The sequence below is a fragment of the Diuraphis noxia genome, unplaced genomic scaffold, assembly GCF_037042655.1.
Source record: "Diuraphis noxia isolate RWA-SAM2 unplaced genomic scaffold, SU_Dnox_SAM2 contig0001, whole genome shotgun sequence".
In the NCBI taxonomy this organism is placed as follows: domain Eukaryota; kingdom Metazoa; phylum Arthropoda; class Insecta; order Hemiptera; family Aphididae; genus Diuraphis; species Diuraphis noxia.
Genome location: NW_028301711.1, coordinates 26,362,559 through 26,382,041, shown reverse-complemented (window position 1 = coordinate 26,382,041; position 19,483 = coordinate 26,362,559). Strand labels below are relative to the sequence as shown.

Here is a 19,483-nt window from a genome sequence, read left to right as displayed (position 1 = left end):
AGAGCGTGGGATGCTAATTCGTTGATTAGTTTATCGGAATTATCTCGCAGTGTGACGTGGATTTTTTTCATTGATTGGACGTATTTTGAGTCGAAATTTAAGGACTAATCTGAGACAAGCCGGGGAGCGCCAATTATTAAATGAAGACAGATGTTTTTATAAGCTTGAATGGTTCTATTATTAGAAATCTCATCAGGGCCTCAGATTGGTTAAAGAAGACTTTTATAACGAATGATTTTGTTAGATAAGGTTAAAGCGAAGGACTGGCCTTAGTAGATGCGAAGTCTGAATTTTGTTTCTTACGCTTGTCTCCGAGACAAAGTGACCAGATTAAGCGCCTGTCAAGTGCAAGATTGTAAAACTTGAGTATTTAACTTTCATTGAATGAGAAATGAGTGAAACAGTGACAAAAGAGGACTTAGACTTGTTAGTTTTTAGATATATTCCTTAAATTAAAATGTCCACAACCAAGATTATATTCTAAAAATTAATCTTAACACTCCAAGTTTGGGGCCGATGGGCAATACACACCTTGCACACCCAGTAATATTTTATAAGATACGATTATAAACAGCCAACTAGGTCTATAACATCATTCCTTCTATAGGATGAAATATATATTGATAAAATTCGGCCGCTCGATAATTATATATATATATATATATATATATATATATATATAATTGATTATTGTAATGATAAAGAAAAATATTCACACTCAACTAACTCAACAATAAGAATTTAAAATTAAATAATTACATATAGCTATTTTGTATAATATTATATTCTGAACCGCATTTATTATATTATTACATGCTAGTATATGTATAATAATGTGTAGCTAACCTTTTCTATTATTCATTACTCATGTTTGCACATTTTTATAAATAATTGTATATTATCAACTGTTAAAATGCCAACAAATCAAATCACTTAGTTTAGATGGCTTTTATCAGAAAGACCTAAAAATAAAAAATAAATAAAGAATAATAAGTTATATGAACTTCAATGATTTATGTATGCCAAATAACTACTTAAATAACTAAAAACTAATAAATACTACACAATTAACTACTATGAATCATTTTTAATAAGCGCAATATTTTGTATTTAGACACATAATAGGCTGACCAAGCTGTCTTCAAAAATATTTATATTTTAATCCCTTAAGTGTTTACTTCAATGATTTATAAGATTCGATGGTTTTACGCGTTGATTGTATTATAGTCAAATATAAAGAAACACATTATTTTAAAACAAACATCTGTTATCGCTTTATAGATATAATTAATATTATAAATGTACAATGGCTTAATGGCCAAATATATATGTCACAGTTATCAATATGTTCAAGAAAGCCATTTAATGTGAATGTCAGACACTATTTGCGCTTTTGTATTTATGTAACACAAAGGGGCAATTAGATAAGGGCTAAGGTGTGGGGGGGGGCTCAGCCCACCTGAATATTTGCCTAGCCCTCCCAAATATTACTATTATTATTATTATTTCAGTTACCTATCATCAATGTATCACATTCTATAAACTAAATATACATGAGTTAAAATTCTATCCCCTAACCCCCCAACCAAAAAAATTGACCCTAGTTGCACCTATGATGTAAAATACAGAGAGAAAATCACTTTGTTAAAAACATGTATAGGTGTACCAATTAAGATTTTAATAATAATTAAGGTCACTAATTTAACTAATCTTAGCTCGTGATTATAATGGATCTTTATTTCAAAGTTAATCATTCACTGTTTAGTGTTAATAGTTAAATATATTTAACTTATAGGCAACACGTAGCACGTTACCAACATGATGATATTATCTATACGGATTTAGTAGACTGCAATGGCGTAGCCCGAGGAAAGGGAAAAGTGTCATATTCCTCTCATTGATTTTTTTGCTGTCCATGCAATCATAACTTATATCGTATACCTAGCTGCCAGCAACCTTATGTCAAGTTGACACGATTTTTAGTTATATCCTGGCCTTTTAATATAATAATTTGTTGTGACTTTGGCACTTTGCATCTTTGACATTTTTAATTATACACCTACCACGGTACGATTGTGTGAATTTAATATAATATATATCATGTGCGTTAAATTGATTGGAAATAGACAACACCAGCATCAACGATTTAAAAATTAAAACGCTAAGCTAATATTAACAAAGTTAAATAACTTGTTACCTTTTTTTTAAAACTAATTTTCAACTTGATTATAGTTAAATTTTTAATGTATTTAAATAACACTTTAAAACTTGCTTGAAAAATTTACTTGAAATTAATTTCAAACAGATTTCTAAAAAATTAAATTAAAATTTTTATTAAACATTTATTTTAGATTCTGGGCGAGGAATGTATTGATTTTATACCATGATGTGTGTGGTTTTTTTTTGTGTTTGTCATCACGTTTTGGGGCGGTAAAAATGCTTCGATTTTCGACTTTAATACCTCATTCGAACAGAAAGTGAATCTAGTTGGTACTTTAAGGGGTCAAAAGTAAAAAGTCCATACATTTATTTTCAAAATAATATTTTTCTTAATAATTGGGATAAACAAACTAAAAATTAAGGAAAAAAACGGGAATTTTTACGAATTTTTAATTTTCGACAAAATCGATTTTGGTTTTTGATTTAACTTTTAAAAAAATTACCGTCGAGGCGTCGACACATGAAATTTTCATCGAATGTTTATGTAAGTATATTCTACTCACCGTGCAATTTTCAAAAAATTTCGACTTAAGTTTAACTATTTATAGGCATATATGCAATTTTCGATAATTATTAGTTTTTTTTCAAATTAATATCGATAGTTATATATATTTGTTGGGCAGAAAAGCTTGAAAATTTAATACAAGATTCCTAGCATATTTTTACTAAAGCAGTTGAAAAATAAAAGAAATGCACTGTCACAATGTCAAAGTTTTTTTTATAAGCATTCAAATTTGAATTTTGACAAAATACATAAAAATCACAAATATTCGCAAATTATTTTAAGCGAGAAATTCATAAAAATTGTCTTTTTAAATCTAAGATTTGAAAATGTAATACGAGATTCCTTACAAGATTGTCAATCTTTATCACAAAAATATTGATATATTTCCACTAGAAATTCTAGGTTCAGAATGCTGAGGTCGTGGCATGGCCTGACATATTTTGAAAATTTAATATAGGGCCGCTTCATATTGACCATTTTCTTCTGCACGGAATGCCATTTTTTCCGATATCAAGATTTTGGGCCTCTTGAAATATTTTTCGCCCTACTAGATTTATAGGACTTCGGCGCCTGTACTGTACAATGATATAATACCATTGGATTCAAATTTAATTTCATCCATTATAGTAACCCACTTGCAACCTACTGAACAGCAGAGTGACATCCACGACTTACCGGCTTATTTAATTTTGTTGCTTTTTGAAATATTAGATAAGTATACCTATCATAATTCATTAAAATGTCCAAGAATAATATACAGGAAATGTAGAATTATTAGTTTGTGATTGATGATCATATTTTCTGTTGATGTATAGTCTATTAGTCTGTCGTAGTCATATTATAGAATATAGATATTACTATATGTCTATATTATAGTTTGTATGATATCATGTTAATTATGTATATAGTCATAAAAGTAGTGTATTCAACTCAAGTTTTATAATATGGGTCATAATACATGACGTGCTGGATAAACAAAATAAGTAGGTTGTTATTTTAATCGCATATTACATTTTCTATTTATATAATTATTGTCATATAATATAAACATAGTTCTAATAAGATTATTGGACATATTATATTTACAACTTATATGAATGTATCAATTCCCCTCCCCCCCCCCCCCCCACAAACACGAACAAATAATGCCATTGCTACCAGTGGCGGCTCGCGAATGAGACTGACAATTTATAATGTAGTTTATTACGTTATTATAATCAAGTTTGTGACTTGTGTATTATACCAATAATAAATAATAATATTATCATTACTACGCGAGACGATACAATGTCGAATAACTAAATTCAATCGTCTATCTAATACGGACGCACGGCAATACGACTTGCTGCAGATTTTAGGTGTTAACTGAAAAGTGAGTGACGAGTGCGATGCGAAAGGCAGAAACTTTGAATGAGTCTAGTCTCAATGTACTGAATAACATTTATAAAATCTACCCCTGTGCTCAGCTTTGTCATATGAAATTCGGAATTTGGATACACAATTGAGTCTCTTTCAAACGGCAGATTCCCGAACTAGCAACAGTCATCGTTATCGATAATTTTCGCCTGTATTATTATCGAATGACACTCGTAGGTATATTCTCATCATTAATGTAAAAATAGAAAAAAAATATTATATTGTCAATTTTAATATCGAAAACCGTAATTATTATTTTTTAAATGGATAAAAATATTAAATATTATAATACAATTTTCTTCAAACTTTTTTATTTTGTTGCTACTTTTTACTATGGGAGTCGCCGTTTTAAAGACTCCCCTGACGACCCGCCACTGATTGCTGCGCACAGAACCCTTGGCGGGGTTAAGACAATATGCAATTTCATGATTAATTTTTTAGGTAACTGATTTTTCTGATCGATTTAAACAATTTTATATCAGTTAAGAAAAAACGAAGTTATAAAAATATATTAACTAACTTGTAACTTATATCTTCTTATATTAACTTAATATGAGCTTAGAAAAATTGTTAACTGCCCAGTCTTAGTATCAGATAAGAAATACAAAATACAAAAGTTGTTCGAAGTCATAGATAGTCTAAAATAAATCGGTTTATTTCATTACAAATGTAATTTATTATTAGTAACATCATAATTTATTATTAAAATATTTTCAAATTATTTTTAGTTAAATTACATAATATTATTATATTTTATAAAACAATTGTGGTAAGCTAAGCAGTGCCGCAACTAAGGTTATTAGGGCCGGGGTGCCAAACCAAATAATAATAGCCCCTTATTTTCCAAAATTTTACGAAATATTTTCATGAAAAATATATTTATATAATATATAAACGTTAAGTATCCATCACCATTTAAATTTCATTTTAACTAAAAAAATACAAATTTACACTTGATAATACGTATATGGTTGATATACGTTTAAAATTATAATAAAAAAATTAAATATTTATGTTTTTCATATGTTTACATAATATAAATAATACATAACATATATTTACTTATTTACACTATTATACAAAATAGTAAATACATTTAAAATTATAAAAAAAAATACATATTTAAATATTAAAATTACTTTAAAAAATTTTTTTTCTGCTTTTTTGATTGGCAAAGTCTAAAATTAATTTTTCTACATCAAGTTCTTCAGTGCGAGCTCTTTCTATATTTAATATACTTATGTTTGTTATTTGGTTTTGAGATATTGAGTTTATTAAATAGTTTTTAATCAATTTAAGTTTAGAAAATGATCGTTTGGCTGTTGCAACAGTCACTGGTAAACTTAAAAATATAATACAAGATGTAACAACTTCACTATACTAAGATTATAGGTCGTTAGTTTCTAATTTTTTATGTAATAATTTTAAGTATTTTTCAACTATCGAGGGGCCCTCTAAATTCTCTATTGGGGGTGCAAAGCACGCCCTGCACCCCCGGTAGTTGCGGCACTGGTGGTAAGGTGTGAGTTATAAAGTTATAACTCAAAACTTAACACAATTTATTATAGTCACTAAACTATATAACTGTTTAAAGCAAATATTTTTCAACAATTTTTCATCACTACTTTACTCGTTGTGTATAGGAGATTTTAAATTAATATATTTTCCCTTTATTATTCTTATAGTCGTATCTCTACATGGCATACAGCATAAGATAGTTTATAATTATATTACTTTATTTAATTTTTTAAATTATTATGAAATCTTCTTGGCTCTTTTTCTGAGTAACAATATCTGCTATTTTTTTTTTTTTTAATATTAATTTACGCAATTGTTATTAGTTTAGTAATTTTATACGCTAATATGTGTTATAAAACTCTGTTTATTTTATTCCTAATAGCATAAAAATGATCACTACATTTATTATTACATCAATGTTTATTAATTTAATTGAAACAAATATTTTTTATGTATTATGTTGTTTTTTTATTGTTAAATTTGAATGGAATAATAAGGAAAATAAGTAATACTTTAACGAACAAAAACAAACTTTAAGAATGTTTCCGAGAACTCGTAAATTAAATTCGGGTTTGCTCTAGGTATGTTGTTTGGTATAAATGGGTAAAATGAATGGAACATTTTTTTTATACATTTAGGTATAAATATAATTATTTAAAATTTAAACATAATATTGTCAATAAAACGCACATAAAATAAACTAAACAATTGCCAGTTAACAAGATACCCGCAAAATTAATCCATGACATTGATGTAGCTAAAATATAGCATACCCAAGACGCCGAGCGATTGAAATTGTACAATAATATTTTTAAGATAATATTATTAAGCAAAATATATACGCATACCGTTATAAATCTATTTTAGAAAACACAAATAGAATGTCATAAGCAAGACGTATCAAACAAATTTGTTGAACAAAACAACACGCTTTTTTTTGAATATCGGTTATCATTCTTATTTACAATCCATACAAAATAATGTGAAATAAGTAAGGATGATATTATAATATTATATTGATATAACATGTAAAAAATTACATATATTATTTATTCGTGATTATGATAAGTCACTCAGCAGCATCAATCTACTCGGGAATTATTATTTACTTCTTGAGGAATTTATTATTTATTTTCTATTTACCCATTGCCTTATGAGACTTGTCCACTCGAAAGTCAAGTTAAAAAAAAAATCAGTATATTTTTCTCATATATAACTAATAATAATCTTATCATTTTTAAAAAAAGCTAACAAATAACATGGTAATTTAGTAGAGGTCTTACAATTTTCAGCGAATGTGTGTATTACAATTAATTTCTGTAAGTACTTATATCAACTCAAATCCATGCTTGGATAAAAGATTAAGATTATTTGTATTTATTTATTTACCTAATGGTCCACTCCACAACCATACTAAATTATAATATCCGAATTCATAGTTAATATATTTTAATTACCCAAGAATAATATCAAATCAATATCTGATATATTAATAATGATTAATGAGCATACAAATATGTATTAGATACTAAGTAAATAGTTATATTATTCTTTTATCAATTATGTAATTACCTCTATAAATATCCTGCTTATAATATCATTTTTGAAAATGCAATATTATAAATGTATGAATAATATTTTATATTTCTAATTACTAATTTATTTTTTTGTTTTATAAAATTTAGTTTTACAAAATAGAATTTATTGAAATCTCTAAATTTAAGAAAAAATAAACTCATTGTTACTGTATAATTAGTTTGCTAATAAGTTATTTCATAACATGAGAACAAATTTAACAAGGTAATTTAGAACATTTTTATAAAAAAATTAATTTGTTAATTAATAACTATAATAATTTTATTGATATTTATCTCTGATAACTCAAATCAAAATGTATCCATAACATTTATTCCAATATAATGAAGAATTTGATAAAAGGTACAAACATTTAAAGTTAATAGATGAGTAGATATACTTAAAGATTATGTGTGTGTTCTATGTGTATTGTATTTACAATATTACATAGAAAGCTAAGAATAAGTAACACATAATCTAATATTATTATTTTACAATTTTGTAGGAAAGATAAAAGATATATAAGATATAACTTTACAATAAAAACAACTAAGTATAAATTACATTTAGAAACTAATATAATATATATATATATATATATATATATATATATATATATTTATCACCCTTTATTATTTGTAAGTATTATAATCATACTTTATGGATATAAATATAATAGGATTATTATTAATACTTATTAAAATAAAGTATATTATTCGAAATAAGATAATTGAATAATAAAAATGATCTACCTGGATCATACAAATTTAAATATAACTAGACTTGCCTAATACGTTTAAATTCAATAGTCACAAAAATAATAATATCTAGATAATAATAATAATATGATTATAATTTATAACTAATCATGGAATACAATGTCTTATAATATAGAATAAAATGTATGTCATCTATCGAGTACAACTAATATGTCTAGATCTATTAATTAGGCACTGTAGATGTTACACTGTTTGTATTTGTTGTCGCATTTGTCGGCATGGAGCCAAATATGACCGCTAACTCGTCTAAAAGAGTTTCGTTACGGTACGCCACTCGTATATCCGGGACATTAGTCCTCGATATGTCATTTCCTGCCACCCCCTCCTTAGTGTAATTGGGTCCCAGCCAGTACTGCTTGATCTGCATTAAAATCATATTAATGTCAGTAAAATGTATTTTGTTTTTGAATGTGTTACTAAATATCATACCCTATGAGGAAATCCAGACATCAATACAGAGTTTCGAGCCAATTCACTCATGTCGCATGCTGATAATTTCCATACCTGTGCAGCAATTGAGTATTCTTCCATTAATGGTTCCTAAAATAGTAAAATTAATAATTATTTATTTAAATGTATGTTACTATTACAATATAATACCTACAGAATCAATTAAAATGTAAAAATCAAATAATTTTAAACATGATAATATTCTTTAGGTGCTTATAATTTCAAAAATGAAATTTAAAATAAATATAAATGATAACCTTGGTGAAATGAAACTGCAGAGGGTCGTCAGTCGACAGACTGATGACCAGACCACGAGCCAAATATTCGGGTAATGGATTCCGATGATAATTCAAAAACAATGAATTGTTTGACAAAGGTGACATGGCTATACCAATTTGGGCAACATAATACAAATATTGAAGTACAGGTACTTTTCTTAGGAGCAGTCCGTGTGATATGTTTTCTGCCATCATAAAACCACACACTAAATGTTGTACAGCTCCTGCTTCACCACAATGGGGTCTTAGCACAAACGTATTGAAACCTTGTTTACTAATAGAGACAAAAAAAAATCAAAAGGGCGTTCTAAATATAAATGTTTATAAAACTAAGATATCAAAAATATATAATTAATTACTACCATGTCATTTAAATAAACATCATCTCCAAATTACTTAAATATTACACTTAAAATTATAAATATAATTGTTCATTAGTTCTAACAGACTAATTTGAATTGATGATAGTTTATTTTTCACAAATTTTACAATTTTTAAATTTCAAAGTACTATTTTATATTTAACATATTTTATACTTAAATAACTTACATTCTGAGATGATTGAGTACAGTCATGTTGGCATACATATAATACTGATAATATGCATAAGGAGGATTATCAGTTTCTTTCCATTGTGCTGGTTTGGGAACTTCTCTGTCAACAAAGGGATTTTCTGGTTTTGACTCATCATCAACACTATCAAACCCGACTACATGTTGTAAAAATCTAGAAGAAATTTTATGGGTCAATTTTAATTTTTGATTAAAAATATGTTAATATTAAAGACTTAGCAATAATAAGTATGATTATCCGTTACCTATGGAGATCTGGATGTGAATTAGGATCATTGGTGGCTTCAAACAGTGGCAAAAATACATTGTCTAATAACTGCTGGAAGTTGTCTAAGATATTGTTTGATCTAAATATATCACTGTAACAAAGAATATTTTTATAATTAATATTTTTATTGCTTCAATAACAATTGAAAATATATTTTATGTAATACTTATACAATAATGTGCATAAACTAAATATTTAAATTAAAAAAAAGTAATATGACTTAAGTAATCAGTGCTATGTGTAAACATTACAAAAAAATAGAATTTTTTATAATATATACTCACAACAATCGTGGAATCTGAACTAGCCATCGAACATTGTCAGAATACACTTTATTAGAAATAGCCCATTTGGCTAGTTTGTCCCATTCATCACGACTCTTTCCGTAGATAGACAAACGGAGTTCGGCATTTTGATATTTTGATTCTTCTAAGTCAGCTGCTACTTCATTAATTACCCGAGCAAAATATTTACCACCAGTATAATTGTCGGTTTTCAAGAATACTTCTCTGAGACGAGATTCTCCAATAGGGTTATATTTGGAATTAAATTTGTCAAACCTGTGAAACGTGTTGCGATCCTATAAAATATACATTTATACAAAATAATAAATAATAAATAATCGAAAACAAACTATAATTATTTATTTTATATATTACAATATTTTTTTATAACGATTTTGACATAGCTTACAGCCAATATAGATATTTAGAACACCAGTGTTTATTGATCGGCTAATTTATTTATAGGACTTTAAGAGTGAACTATCCAGCTTTAAATTATTAAGTCTTGGCCCGGATATATAAATGAAATTTTTTATAAATTTTTAACTCAAACGAATTTGCACGTTTTTAAGATTTTTACAAATTTTATCGAAATTCTAACCTGGCCGTAAACCAATCAGATTTCAACAATTACCAATTTTACGTAAAATTTCCTGTTTTTCCTTATTTTATTTTATGGTGCTTTTGAAAACAAGTGAAAAGTTTAAATGTTGATCTAGGCTTCTAATGCACCAACAAAATTTACTTTCTCACGATAAAAGATAGAGAAGTTGAAAATCGAAGTACTATTTCAATAACTTATCATGTACACAAATGTCAGACACACACATCATTGTAAAATCAATGCATTTATTGCTTCGCTCAAAATCTTAAATAAACTAACTGAAATTTGTAAAATATTTTGACAATATGTAAAATACTGGTACTTAGTTTTGATATAATTTATCATGAAAGATGTATGTATCTATTACCTAATATAGGTATAAAATCGAATTAATGAGTTCATAATCAAGTATTAATTATTTTTTAAAAATGTATCAAATTTATTTTTGTTTACCTATATTATTTTAGTTTCTGCGGAGCAATGAAAAAATTTATTTCATAATGAGTATTTATTATTTTTTTTTGTGCATTCAAAATTTTAAACACGAAAAGTAGTTGGAAAATGTGTATGTTCCGATTTGGGGGAGGTTTTCTTATAGGAAATTGGATTTAGTTGATACTTTTAAGAAGTCAAAATGAAATATACCAAGTAATTTTCAAAAGTATTGGGAAAAATAAAGAAATTAAATTTTTATACGAAATCATTTTTTTTAATCAATTAAAAAAACGTTTAACTATAGATGTATGAAATCACAACCAAATGAACATTTTCCATACAAAATTGTATTTTCAAAATATTTTAATTTTGTGGGCTATTTTTAGACATTTTAAATTTTAAATTTGTTTTCTATAAATATCAATAAATAAAATTCTCTAGGTCAAAAAACTTGAAAATTGAAAAAAAGATTCCTCATAAATTATTATAATAACGGTTTAAAATTATACATATTACATATATTATAGAGTTCAATTCAAACATATTATTATAACTGCAATAAAAAAAGCGATAAAAAATAGATAGTTTGTATTAATTTATAAATTACAATAAGTCATTAGTCATTACTAACTGATACATAATACATATTAGTATCTACAGATATATTTACAAGCCTTATCAGACATGTATAATATATATATAAAATATAAAATCTCATTTTCTTTTGTACTTGTTCAGTTATTTATAAATATTTAATGTTTTGTTGCTTTTGTACCTTTAAGACTTTCTTACTTCTTTTATATCCTTATTTAAAATTAATATAAGTTAAAAATATAATGTTCTTTTTAACAGTAGGTACTAACTAATGATGTCTAATAAAAAAATAAGCTAAGATCTCACTATGCATTAAAATCTCACTGTATAATATAAGTATACTAAGTATATAAGTATATAAGTAGTAGTACCTATTAACACCCTATACACTCATCATAACGAAATATGATATTTATTTATTTATTTATTAGTAAAAATATTAGATTATAAAGTTTTTGAATATACTACAATTAATATATTGTTATTATTATAAAGATCATTTATTCTTTATAATTATCTATTTAACCAAGTAGATTATATATTCATGAAATAAAGAAAAGAAAAAAATGTTGAAGAGAAAATAAGAATTGTTCTATCATTGTGGTGACTGGTGTCAACTGGATAATGTTTTATAATGACATCTTATTCTTATTTATTTCTGTTATCACATTGCAGAAGTTTTATAAGTTAATCAATTTATTTTATTTCAAATAAAATCATAATATTAATTGTTATCTAATTGTATTTTTCTTTAAAATTATTATCTACTCACTGCGTGTACATCCAACATATCGACGGTCAAGTCATACGATGTTAATTTCATCGATTCAAAAACCTGTTTAAGTGTCATACCACCAGCAGACACCACTTCATCTGAATGATTTTTTAAAGTTTTCTTAATGAATCTTAACAAATGTTTTTGATTCATGCACGATGCAGCATGTATATGGGTATCGACCTTTATTAAAATAAATAATATTAATAAAAACTTTGAAAATTAATAGATACATTTATATTAATAATAGATTTTAGAGACAAATTTATTTGAACAGTTTAGATAAAATATTAATTTAAATAGTACCTTTCTTATATTGTAGAAATCACGATGCGGAATAGCTTTCTGTGACGCAAGTTCTCTTAGTTCGTTTAGTAGCACATGCAACTGGAATTTTGATGATAAATACGACAATCGACGATAACAAAATGATTTTCTGAGGTGTAAAAAATAAATATATTAAGGAAATGCAATATAACGATATTATAAAGATTAAAAAAAAAAAAAAAAATATTAATTAAATTTTTTTTTTAGTTTGCTTGTTGTCTCATGCATTTTATATTATTATAATTTTATACCTATCAGTTTTGTAATCTTTTAAAACATAATTTCGTATTTCATCGGTTATATCTCGATAATTGGTCGTATATCACATTGTCTTAATTATTGTATTTAGAACAAAATGATAAAAATATTATTTGCGTTCTGTTACGATAAATTATAATTGAAACAAAACAGGAATTTTAAGTTTAGACAATTCAATCCTAACAAAAAAAATACTTGACTAATTTTCTTAAATTATCGTTTCACGGCCATTATACTAGCATATAAAGTACGAATAGATGTGTTGAGAGTTTGTTTTTGACTACAGTGAAAAAGAGGGCACACTACTACACTAGTATAATATTATTTTATCTGCCTTACACACGTATAACTGTAAAATAGAGGTATTTAAAATCTATCTTCGTAATTCACTCATTGTGATAACATTGTTAAATTTCAACTATTATAAAAATACATTTTATAAAGCATAAAATTATCTGTGCTGATATTAGCCAAATTAATACCCTAAGTAATAGCTTTTCTAAAAATTAGAATATTAGAAAAAAAACACTGCAGATGATATTAATTTTTAAAATAGTTGTTATAATAGCTAGGTAATGATACCTTAATTTCAATCATGTAATCTACATGAATGAATGAAAATATGAAATACAAAAAGTGGTTTTTATTATTTTAAACTACGTGTGTAAATCAGAGAAAGAAAAAATGTTAACTGATGCGCCCGTGCACTTGACAATAAAAACACATTTGGTATTTCGAGTTTGGTTGATAGTGGATGGGAGTTTCACAATTTTCAGAAAACTTTAGACAGTATGATATGTTTCTTTGTAATTTTTTTTATTACGATCTACAATTTTCGGAAATACAGACTTGGGGACACGGATTCTAGGGCAATCCTTTAGAGCTAGATAGTCGGGCTGCTGCTATTACTTGCTCGCTGATATTACTTACAGTGGACCGTCAGATATCATTGTGCACAGCCGTTGCATGTCCCGACAAAATGTCTCCAAATTTGGATACGGGAATCCTTGAACTGGAGTCTCAGAGTCCGGACTGCTGTACAATTGAAATACGCCATCCCGCGCACGGATCGTGAAGCCCAACGATGGTGGAAAGTCGCACTGCCACGGGTCACCAACACTTGCTGGTGGATGTACCGGATGGTCTGTCACACAAAATAAACGCTCGTAAATTTTTCGAAAATCCAATTTATTAGAGATACTATAAAATAAGTATCCTGTTATTAACAGTGTCCCGTATATATAGTAGGTAGTCGTAGACAAAATAAAAATTATTCGGTGAACAAAACAAACAATAAATTGTAATTTAGAGCGTGCGAGATAAACGTATTTATGTACGTATGTATATAATATCATAGACCATATACTAAGTCACTAAGGTCTAATGTAGACCAATTTAGTAAAATTTCTATGGTATATTATATATACCAATATACCTACTAGACAATAAATGCTTTTGGTTCGTCGATATATATAATATATATAATATTATGTATACATACATATAAATACACTGATTACTGATGTTACTTTAAATAAAAAACATAACATACATTGTTAGAAATTAATTCAAGGAGCAGTCCTCACCTCATTTTGATAATAATCATGAATTTAATTCCATTATCATCGTACATGTATTAAATATGAGGTTTCGTTAAAAACAATCTTAAACAATTAACTAACAGTTTAATAATTACTACGAGCGTGCGGAAATTATTCGCATGTATTTTGTTGGTATACCTACGAAATAATTATGCGGCGGCTGCAGTGTTATATAATATTATACACGAAACTATGTTTTCACTACACGCGGTGGCAGTGTGATATGCTTAAGTATTAAAAAAAAAAAAAACTTAATTTAGTATTACTGATCTATGTATTATAGGCAACATGTATAAAATTCTAGTGTTCAAAAAAAAAACAAATACAAAAATTGCTGATGCTACAGGAGTCTTAAACATTTTTTTCAAATATAGAACTATTTTGATTTTTTTTTTTAATTGCATTTATATTATGTTAATGCATCAGAATAGGTATAATACACAAATTGTTGCACAAGCACACCAACACACATAATACAAAAATTAGATATTATATCATATGTGTAATATATATATATATCTGTATATTATTTAATATTAGATCGTCCATCAAACACGCACGCACGCACCGTATTGGCAGTACGCAATGTCGAATAATAGTTGGTCGGTAAACGCGTCGTCCATGGTTGAACTTCGTCGGTCAGCCCACGGATTATATGACGATTTCCTAGATTGTTGCGTTCCTAGATCAGAAACAGAGACTCGTTTCCGGATATCTGTACACATACACACACACAACACAAACACACATAATATTTAAATTGTAATTATCATCATATACGCATATTATATAGTTGGTAATACGTGTGCATACTGCATGTTTAGGTACGCGCAATTGGAAAACCGTTATAAATAATATTCTAATACAATATAAATAAATATAGCTGGTATAGTATGTATATTCTAAACTTAAATTCTTACTATTCTTAACTTTCTCACACGCCCGCCGGTACCTATGTATAATATTTTATTCTGTTGTAAAGAGATACCTACAGACATTGATTAAGTATATTAATTGTAGTTAATATTATACAATTTTTCATTATGCTAATATTGCACTGTGATCAGAGAGAGAGAGGACTTACCGGCGATTGATTGGCGGTCTTCGTGCTTGATCACTCGGGCTCTTGGATACGGCTGTCTGATTTCCGATTTGTTGTTCGAGTCGCCGCCAGCGGACACGTCGGTAACGCTGTCTGACGAGTGTAGCACCGAAGCGTTGCCCGACGACGGCGAGGATGGATCCCCCCCTTGCGGCTTGGGGTGCTTTTTGTGGAAAAACTTCGACGTGATGTTCGGGAAAGATTGATGGGACACTCGCATATAACGTTCTCTAATGTGTAACGCTTCCATGAGTTGTTGCGATGCCCAGTGCAAATCTTCCAAAGGGACCTACAAGGAAAAATTAAACGGATACAGTTTTAAAAATAATAATATCTAGCACCAAGATAAAGGTAATTTCAAGAAGGGTAAAAAAAAAATACCTTAATTACCATAGGTAAAGTGTGTGTACCGCGGCCGTTAACGCAATAGGTACCATTATGATCGAATTAACGTCACAAACGTTTTTCGTACTTTACTTAAATTTTATACATTTTATATAATTTATCTATTTGAGTATATATATACATAGGTTTACCTTCACTTAATATAAATATTACTAATGTCTCATACACAAAAATTGAGCGAAAATTATAACCGTCGGAAACTCTGATACCAAAACTGAAATTTCTTAATTTTAACTGAAAGCTAGTGTAAATTTTCTTAATTTTTGTTTTTTTTAAATAATACATTCAGTAAAGTTTTAACAGTTCAAAAAATATATATCTTAAAGATTTAATTAAAATTATTCATTTATTGAATTATTCTGATAAATGAGTTAATGAATACTTGAATATTGAGTAGTATAATTTTTTTTTTTGTAAATAAATGTATCTACAGTCTGTAATATAATAAAACAATAAATAAATTTGAGATTTGTTTACAAGGTTTGGAGGCTTGAGTGAAGGGTACGTCCATTGAACACTATACTTCAAACTGTTTTTTTTTTTTTTTTAGCGAAGTAAATCGTGAGGCCAATTTCGTTTTTGTCGACGGGGAGGGTTATCCGGGAGTCTTAGAGGAGAGGTTTGAAATTAGCGGGTTTTGATAATTATTTGTTTTAGAATGAAATTTTTTATACTGTGTTGAAGCGAGGGTATGAAGAGTTGGAATGTTCAGGTCTTTATGGATTGTATGATTACTAACATACCAAGGTGCTTTTGTCAGAAGAGGGAGACTAATCGACTGAAAGGATTGTAGAAGATTTAGGTTTGAGTTTTTGGTCCCAGATTTGAATACCGTATGTCAGAGTAGTATAATTTACAAAAAATTTCATCTTTTTTGAAAATTGTTAAAATAAACAATTTTACTTTCAAAAACCCAAATATTAATCTAATTATATATTCCTAAATAATTCAATGGTAGGTATGCTATTTTAACTTATATTCAAGTTTAAAAAATTAAATATCTACTAAAATGTGGTTATTCACTAACATGCATATATATATAACATAAATAATAAATATAAATATATAACTAAACATTCACATAAATCATATTTTGTAAAAGATTTCTATTTAAGAATAGGATACAATTTGTTAATTCAATTATAGGTATGTATATAAATTACAAGCTAATTGTTTGTATATTATGTATAATAGATAGGTAGTTCAAAAATAGTTGCTTTTTTAATTTATTTCTATTATTGCTTATGAGGTTAGATACTCATTGGTTTATTATTATAAATAAACTCTATAAAATAGAGCTATTAGAAACGTATTATATTATTATAAGAATTATATGATCTTATTTAGACCATTATTTGTTATTAAAGAACTTACTACAAATCTCATAAAAAATATAATATAGATACCTATACTATATAATGAGTATATTATATTGAGTGATTATTAATTATTAACTTTAATAATAATAATCAATATCGTCTAAGAACCACGCGGATATATGGATACACAAAGGATTATTACTTATTGTTTTAAGTCTTCTCTAAACTAATTATGCCGACTAAAGCCACTTAGTTCAATAGATTTTACAATCGTTTAATTTTCATAAATAATTTAATTCGCTATTCTATGGAATTAATTTAATATATCCTAATTATATTATAATATAACGTATTTTAATGTTTAACCCTAACCGCAGAAATAGTTATAATATGGTATTAAATATTATTGAGATAATATTATAATGTAATAAATAGTAGTTATAATATTAGTTATTGAATTCATAATTTAGTTTCTACAGACATTTGAACAAATCTGATATTTTTTAACACTGATTTTTGTGAAAATGTATTATAAATTTATAACATACTGTAATACTGATTTAGATATTTTAAATTGCATAGACTGCCTTACATATATCATCGATACAACAATATAAATCATTATCTATTTTTTTTGTTTATCTTAGAACATGCATTGAGTAACTGTCACGTGACTACGTGTTTAAGATTTTTTTTAGTATCGATAGTTTAAATATTATACACTATTTCAATAAATTTTAAATACTAGTTGAAACGATAAAATTAATTAATTTTTTTTTTTTTAAAAGTCCAAGTGTAGTAATAAATTATAAGCCCAACCTAAACGTAGGTAAATAAATATAAATAAATAAACCTAACCTAAAACATATATCATATTTCATGCTAAATTTAAATTACTAGAGTCTAAAAGTTCAAATAATAAACTATAATTAAATTGTATTGTTATACTACTTATACTTATAATTTATAAACTTTATTTATAGTAGCTAGCAACAAATTGCATGGCTAAATTGATAATATTTAATTAATTATATAATGATTTAAACGTCTGTCTTGACTCTGAGACAAAATATTGCCTTCAAATACATAAGATACTGCTCAGTGACGTACACACATATTAGTGGTTTGGGTGTTTAACCCCCCCCCCCTTTTAGCATTTTTTTACTATATTTATTGATGTATAAAAATGAATACAATGTAAAAAATATTTAGATATGAAATATACAAATAATGTTGTTAAGTATATACCCATGCCCCACCATTGAAAATATCCGAGTACGCCACTGATATATCAGTAGTATACTATTGAATAAATACTTTACTGATTTAAATAGAATTATACATATTAGGTTGTATATTATTTACACATATGTTAATATTTTAATAATCAATCATATGGTAAAATTGTTCATTTTAATACATATAGCATAAAACGACTTGTATGTTATTATATTATTACCCCATTGTTATCTTCTCCACCAATGCTAACGCGTTGAAAATGTGGCACAAAATCATATTGCCCTTCGTTGTCTTCTGTTAGATTTTGTTGCCACTGTGCACCAGCGGACGATGATAGTTGTTTATCGATTCCCGCAATGGTTGACGATGGTGCTGAAATTGTTACACCATCTCCATACAACTGTCGATCATCTTTGTTCATAGTCGACTGTGGGTATCCTAAAGCTGCTGCGGCAGCTCGTTTTTCGTCCATTTCTTTTGCCAGACTGCATAGTGCAAAGTAATCGGAAAAAAACATAAATTATAATACGATAAGTTATTTCAAAACACTGTTTGAAAGACAATTAACATATAGCTTTTTAGCCAAACCTAGAAGTATTGACGATTACAGAAGCTTGGCAACAAAGATGAACTCCAAAAGAAAACAGTAATATATGTATTAGGAAAATTAAAAGTTATTTCATCAACAATAATTTATTTTATCTAAGTTAACACCGAACTCGAGTGTTAAGGACGACACTAAAATATTAAAATTATAAGCTAGCGGATCGCGGCTTGTAGCGGTCAAAGACCACAATAAATGAATTATTATCCGATTTAGTAATTTACATTCGATACCTAATCAATATGCTTTTAAACAACACCTATTTTTCTATTTCGTTAAATAATAATTTATGTGATCAATAAGTAATCATAATATAAAATAATATTATCAACATTCAATATTCAACATTAATGAA

At 27.0% G+C, this 19,483-nt stretch overlaps 1 protein-coding gene across 9 annotated transcripts in view; it reads right to left on the bottom strand.

Moving 5' to 3' along the window:
- Window positions 1-4,775: 4,775 nt before the first annotated feature.
- Window positions 4,776-19,483, bottom strand: part of AMPdeam (AMP deaminase) — a 31,002-nt gene continuing 16,294 nt past the window's right edge. For 7 of the 9 annotated variants that reach the window (XM_015508314.2, XM_015508313.2, XM_089218223.1 and 4 more), the window contains 12 exons: window positions 18,745-19,009; window positions 15,544-15,850; window positions 15,028-15,174; window positions 13,789-14,002; window positions 12,580-12,709; window positions 12,271-12,456; window positions 9,866-10,161; window positions 9,559-9,672; window positions 9,291-9,467; window positions 8,721-9,015; window positions 8,443-8,553; window positions 4,776-8,374 (listed from right to left, as the gene is read on the bottom strand). In XM_015508314.2, coding sequence (XP_015363800.1) covers window positions 8,177-8,374; window positions 8,443-8,553; window positions 8,721-9,015; window positions 9,291-9,467; window positions 9,559-9,672; window positions 9,866-10,161; window positions 12,271-12,456; window positions 12,580-12,709; window positions 13,789-14,002; window positions 15,028-15,174; window positions 15,544-15,850; window positions 18,745-19,009 — 2,440 coding nt within the window. In that variant the 3' untranslated portion in view covers window positions 4,776-8,176. The remainder of the gene's footprint in view (window positions 8,375-8,442; window positions 8,554-8,720; window positions 9,016-9,290; window positions 9,468-9,558; window positions 9,673-9,865; window positions 10,162-12,270; window positions 12,457-12,579; window positions 12,710-13,788; window positions 14,003-15,027; window positions 15,175-15,543; window positions 15,851-18,744; window positions 19,010-19,483) is intronic. The other 2 variants (XM_089218224.1, XM_015508319.2) reach the window with 2 other exon arrangements.